General features: G+C 52.9%; 1 protein-coding gene across 1 annotated transcript; it reads left to right on the forward strand.

Moving 5' to 3' along the window:
- Positions 1-227: 227 nt before the first annotated feature.
- Positions 228-3,511, forward strand: LOC122387907 (jupiter microtubule associated homolog 1-like). The gene is made up of 3 exons (XM_043378554.1): positions 228-408; positions 2,303-2,457; positions 3,082-3,511. Exons 1-3 carry the CDS (start codon positions 353-355, stop codon positions 3,285-3,287), a joined length of 417 nt encoding a protein of 138 aa, XP_043234489.1. The 5' UTR covers positions 228-352; the 3' UTR covers positions 3,288-3,511.
- The last annotated feature ends 2,866 nt before the right edge of the window (positions 3,512-6,377 follow it).

A 6,377-nucleotide genomic window follows, 5' to 3' on the forward strand; every position in this document is an offset into this window, starting at 1 on the left:
AAATGACGTAAATCTAAATATTTTTAGGGCAATTCCTGTTCCGATAAAATGTCGATTATTTTAAAGCATTTAAAATTAATTATATCATCGCATATCAACCTTAGAACCGAAATATGATTTTCAAGATTTTCAATTTCAATCGTTGTAACTTATTTGAAGGCCAATTTTGTCGTCATAGAAACGTCAGCAAATGTGGAACTGATTCGGTGAACATCTTGAAGTGAAAGGGAGGGGCGATTTGAAGGCTTGACGGCGCCGCCGCCGAAGGTCCTTTGTCATTTCGGTCATTTCATTTTCGGCGGTGGTTGGTTCTTGGGCATTGCTGCGTGATTCTGTATTAACTACATTCATTATGACGACTACTCAAAATACTATTGGTCTGGGTGGCTCGGAGAGGATCTCAAGCAGGTAGGTACCTACCTCTCTGGCACTGTCTTTATCCAGGATTATCAAACTTAAAATTATTGGAATTTTCGCCTGCACACGTGTTGCCTTGCAATTTAAATGCCCAGCATTTTGCTTTCATCTGAAAATTTAATTTCCAACCAATATTTGTTCTGTAACACAAGTCTAGTCACAAATTTTGGTATTCAGTGTTGACTGGGCGCAACACATACAGCTTTGCGGAGCATAGGAACATTCAGAGGGAGCAGAGGCATCAGTCACAAGTTAAAGTACAAACATTTAATTCACTTAATTCATTTAATTCAATTTTTTATAAGTGTATTTATCTGTGTGTCAGCATATGTAAGTGTATTTTTAACCTTCGACTTCATCTGTAATTGGGCCTCCTATGCCCGTTGATGATGCTCTCAATAAACTAAACTAAACTAAACACTTCTGAGCTCCATCTGACATGAGTACTCTTCCAACTAAGGAAAAGGATAAGGCTATTGTGGAGCACTTGTTGCCGAAGCCACGATGAACTCGATCACGCCAGGTACGTCAGGTGTCGAAACGACCTGAGGAACATGACCAGAGCCCTCCGGAGACAGCATAAGCAAAAGCTGGTACTGTCAATCAAAGATAACCCGAAGTGCTTCTGGCGGTATGCAAATTCACGCCTCAAGACCAAAAACGGCATCGGCGACCTAGAAGACGAGAATGGAGAAACGGTGTCTTCTGAAGTGATAACAATAAGGCTAAAGCTAATGCCATGAACAGATACTTCTATATCATGAATTTGATGTTGTCGGTCACAGCCGGAAGCTGTCATCGCTATTTCCGTGTCTAGCGCCGGATCGGCGTGGTGTAGAGGCGTAAAATTTTGAGGGCACAATATCTAGGTGGATCGAACCATCGTATCAAATCAAAATTTGGTTGCCATCCGCCGACGGGGACGTCGTCGGCAGCTCGTAAAAAAGAGGACCTTCCTAGTTGGCCGTCGTCAACGGGTGCTGATTCAGGGCTGCAGCTCGGAGTGGGCACCTGTCTCTCAGGGTATATAGAACAACCCTGTCTCCAGCGGTATCCCCCAAGGTTCAGTGTTGGGGCCGACGCTGTTCACAATATACATCAACGACATGCCACTGGAGGTCTCAAGCAATATGAAGATGTTCGCGGATGACACGAAGCTATATACGAGTGTTAGAGATCGCACCGGGCGCAATAAGCTCTGCTTATTAAACACCGGGCGCATAAGCTCTGCTTATTGCGCCCGGTGTTTAATCGGTCTGTACATTGAAAAGTCGATACACAAGTTGTTCTTACTTCTTCTACGCAAGACTCACACCCGTTGGGCATCGCGTTAACGTTAGCCACACGCACGTTTAAAACTTATCAGCGATCATATTCTGTATAGTTATCGAGCATAGCTGGAGTGTTCAGAGCTATATGAAAGCAGTTTACAGGATAACAAGGCAGGATCACATGTTTCGATGTGTTGCGTTTTTTTCAGTATGAATATCGTTTGTGCTCGGCTGAATTGATCTCGGATGGTTTTCAATTTAACTTTTGCTTGTCCTTGACAGACTTCAGAATCTGTGTGATCGTGATCGTCTTCGTTTTCAATGCATGTCGCAGTTTCAAGAGTTACGATGCATTGCCAAAAAAAAAAAAAATCACCAGTTATAATATACGCATACGCATGATACGCACGTTTGAAGAATCGATAGGAGCACTGACGTAAGTTCAGCAATTTCCACTGAGAGTAAAGAATGGTTTCGAGCTCCTTTACTGCTACCCATCATAAGGTTTATGATATCCTGCATCCACCTTGTATTCCTCCCTCCCTCTACTCCACCTTCCTCTCGCTCGTGCTGAGGACGCCCGCTGACCCCTGCCCCATCCCTCCCCGTCGCAGGGTTCTGAAGCCCCCGGGTGGCGGAAGCTCCAACATTTTCGGCCCGCCCGACGAGGAGCCTGCGCCGACGCGTGTCAACAACCGGGGCGCGTCGACGCTGGTGCTGGGCGACGAGCCGGCCCCGTCGGCCCCGCCCGCCGCCGCCGCACAGCCCGGTAAGGCTGCCGACCGGTACACAGGTGCCCCGCGCCGGCAGACCGGCCGACCCACATATGGCCCGCCACTGTGATAGATGGGTGGGTGGCCGCGGCTGATGTATGGTTTGGGTTGATTGTTTGGGTAAGGTGTATGTAGTGGTGAGATTGGTGATGTAGGAACAGCATTGATAATAAATGATGTGTGAGCGATAGGTGATCATGTAACTGATTGCGTAACATGTTTTCGTTCGCTGGCCATGTCGTAACTATTTTTGGCTCTTATGAGTACGGGGCATCATTGGGGCATCATCATTTTACGCTGTTTTCACACAGAAGTTTCAGAAGTTTCCTTTTTGTCTGGTTCGTAAGGCTGTGTTCATACTGCCCCCTCTGACCGGTCTGTGGCCGTGATCCGCTGTTTTGACGGTGTAGACGGCGCTGTCCATATGTGTTGGCCGCGCCCGCCCTCCGCCGGCCGTATTAGGAGGCGGTCACTGCCGGCTGTGGGCTCAGGGAGACGGCCGCGCCGGCTGTCCTTGACCCTGTCCGCGGAGACGACGTCCGCTGCTTCCGGCGGCGCGGTCCTTCCTGTCCCCTCCCCGTCCGTCCGGCGACTGACGGCCGCTCTCCGGCTGTCCTCAGAGGCTGAGGAGCAGGAGAAGGAACAGAACGGCGAGCAGCAGGAGCAGAACGGCGAGAAGCAGGAGCAGAACGGCGAGGGGGCGCCGGCCGTGGAGGAGGGCGCCGGAGAGCCGGACCCGGCGGCCGCGCCGGCGCCGCCGCCGGCCGCCGAGCCGCCCAAGCCGCGCCGCCAGCCGCCCGGCGGCTTCTCGACGCCTCTCTGGTGAGGGAACAGGCCGACGCCACCGCTGCCTTGCCTTTCAGCGCGCCGTGCGGCTGCCCAACCCGTGCCAACGCAGCGGGCCGCGCGGCCGCCACACCCGTCCCAGACGTTCGGTTTAAAGTGTCGCTTCGCCGCCGCCGCCGTCGCTATCGCCCTCGCCATATTATTCCGTGCGACGGCGTGTGTTACTGATCACTATTCCGTTTTTAATACATAACATTCTGTGGATTTTACCTGCGGTGATTTGTTTTTCAACGTTGCATAAGAAGGGAGACGGAGAATATCGCTCCCACCTATTCATCAATGACGCAGTGATGTATGATTCAGTGGGCAAACACACTGTCAGCGCTTCTCAGCGCTCCTTGCCGAAGCATTATTTATTTCCAGTCTGAAGCATCGTCCCATTTGCCCTTGACAAGCCGAGGGCATGCTTAGCTTCCACTCCACTTGACTCTAGGTAGACACAACTCTCGTCTGTATGACTGATTCAGCGCCGACCGTAACTCTGCCTTACCGTTCGCTTGCTTCATTCGGCGCTCACCAATCCAGGTAAATGGCCGCTGTCGGCGACCGTGTGATCGTCCGGGCCACATTTCCGACACGGTGCCAGTTTCCCGCCGCTCGCTCGCTGGCCGCAGCCCTGGCCTTGCGACACACCGAATACGCTAGCGCCTCAGCGGACGTATTGGAGCGGTGCGGTCAGGTCTGTACCGGCCGAGATTAGCGGCTGTTGTCGGATTGGGCGGAATTCGCGCCGGTGCTCGCTCTGGGTAGCGACTCGCAACCCCGCGTGCAGAGCTCGGCCGGGGAACCGGTCTGAGGCACATCGGAGGCTATCTGGAGGGGCGGCGGCCCGGCCGATTTGCTCGGCCGCGGCCGGTGTAGGAGGGGGACGGGGACGGTGGCCGAGCCGGGGCGTCGACAGGGCGGAGGGTCCGGAGCTGCTGGACAGGGCGGAGGGTCCGGAGCTGCTGGACAGGGCGGGGTCGCGGGGTGTGGGTAGCGGTTACTGTTGAGCTGTTACGCCAACTCACCACTGGGCGGCTGCCAGTCACGGTTTTTCCCACTGTTGCCAGTCAGTCCATGACAAATGATGACCTGAATCGTGAGGCGGTTTCAAATTACGGCATCGTCTGGGTTTAAAGCCAACAATGCGCTTCGGACTGAATCCAGTCTGGAATGCCGCATGTGAGCCGATTTGTGAGCCCCATAGCCCGATCTCGCGGTCTCGTCTGACGCTACACCGCAGCCAGTTCCGTTTGTTCTCTCCCGGTGAGGTGTGGTCTGTTTTCAATGCCCCCGCGTCGTCCCTTCCCCGAAGCTGCTTGGCACGGTTCATTTTCCCTGAAGCATCGGGTCACTGTGGCTGCCCTATGACGCAGCGATAGCCCCGGACTCAGCGATAAGTCCTTCCTTTTGTTATCGCTCGCCACAGCTATCTTTGGATGGTGACTCCGACTTCTTGCTCAAGGCTCACTTTGGGTTCTACCTCACTGCGGCTAGCCCATTGTCTCGCACTATAAATCTGAACATAGCGTCTTCAGACACGGCCTCGTTCAGTCTCGGCTACGATCATTACCTGCACGTGGTGCATGAGTCATGACTCATCCTTGTTCGACCCAATGCCGGCCTCCGGGTCACCCTGTTCGACCGAGCGCTCGCCTCTGAATCACCCTCCTCGGCTCTCCTGGCCCTCGAACTCACCTGATCGTGGCTCGCAGCACATCTCAGACATTCGGCCGACCGCCGACTCAGTGCAGCTTTGGTGAGTGACGTTCCTCAGACTCTGTGCTCCCGTGAGCCGGCGTGTGACGTCACAAGCGTGTAACCTGAGTCGGAGATGGCTCAGCTGACGGGGCCGGGCCGGGCACTGTCCGTATAAGGCAGTGTAGGTCCGGTCAGTTTCCGGGAATGTTTGCCAGGCGGCGCTGTCGGCTCAACACGTCCAGGAGTCTGGGTGAATCAAGGGGGAGAGGGTGGGGCCTGGGCGGCCCTTGGTAGAGGTGTGGAGGGGTGGTTCGATTCGGCGTAATTGGGGAACAATGTCGCCGGAATTCAGTGACTGTCGCTGCTTCCGGTTCGCTCCGAATAGTTAGTCTCACAATGCTCTGATTGCGTCATTCCTTTTGTAGCTTTGTTCTCCGTTCTGTCTCCGACGGTTTCCGTAACATGTTTGACGGTTGCCGCTCTAACTGATTTTAATGTTTTCCTTTTAGTTCGTTACGTGCTTCCCCGTTTCTTCTTCCGGTCAGCCGTTGTATGTTGTTGTTGGTTATCACAAACTGTTTCAGAGGCTGAGTTTTCCTGTCGGTGATTTTATAAATCCACATGAAGCTGCAGCCAGCCTGCGAGGATCTAATCGCGGTGCCTGTAGGTGCACGGAGTGCTGAGGCATTGCAATTATCTGACTCAGAAGTCAGGGACGACCTTCACTCAGTAGGCATTTATCGCCTGCCCTAGTCGACACTTGATCAGTGCTCCCGAGCTTCTTGATGAGCCACCGTAGAGCCACGGTATCAGACTAATGCTGATAGCTGTTTAGTCCGGTAAATCATTTCAGCGAAGTGATATCGCCTGATTGTTCGGGATAACTTATCGGCAGCTCAGCAGGCCTCTTGGTAAGCTCCTTTGGGACGCCAGCGTTCTCGCAGTCTGCACTGTCACTGGGGAATGATATGCGTCTTTTTTATTGCAAAGCTGCCTATTTCACACCTTTTCCGTAAGCGTTTCTGATTTACGAGTCCAGATGTCAGTAAGGCCGCTATCGCTTCCGTTACCTATGGTTTGTTGTGTTTCCTCTTGCCTTCTTGGTGCACATAGACGGTGCGAAATGCAACGAAAAGTCCTGTTTCGGACCCCAGGTTGCGACGTTCGATCCTGACAACGTTGGTTCAGAATATATGACGGTGCAAGTTGATATCACGCGACGTCTCGTTCGTTTGTTCTGCTCCGTTACCTTATGGTTTTATGACATTATCGGAGATATATAGAGCCGTACCCGGTATTTGAAAGATACACACTAGCACTTGCGCTGATTCGCAACATGGCTGTTGATTTCCTGGCCTACGCCCGCCACCTACGTTCTTAGCCAGTT

This window comes from Amphibalanus amphitrite, unplaced genomic scaffold, assembly GCF_019059575.1.
Source record: "Amphibalanus amphitrite isolate SeventyFive unplaced genomic scaffold, NRLGWU_Aamphi_draft 000303F_arrow, whole genome shotgun sequence".
Lineage (NCBI taxonomy): Eukaryota > Metazoa > Arthropoda > Thecostraca > Balanomorpha > Balanidae > Amphibalanus > Amphibalanus amphitrite.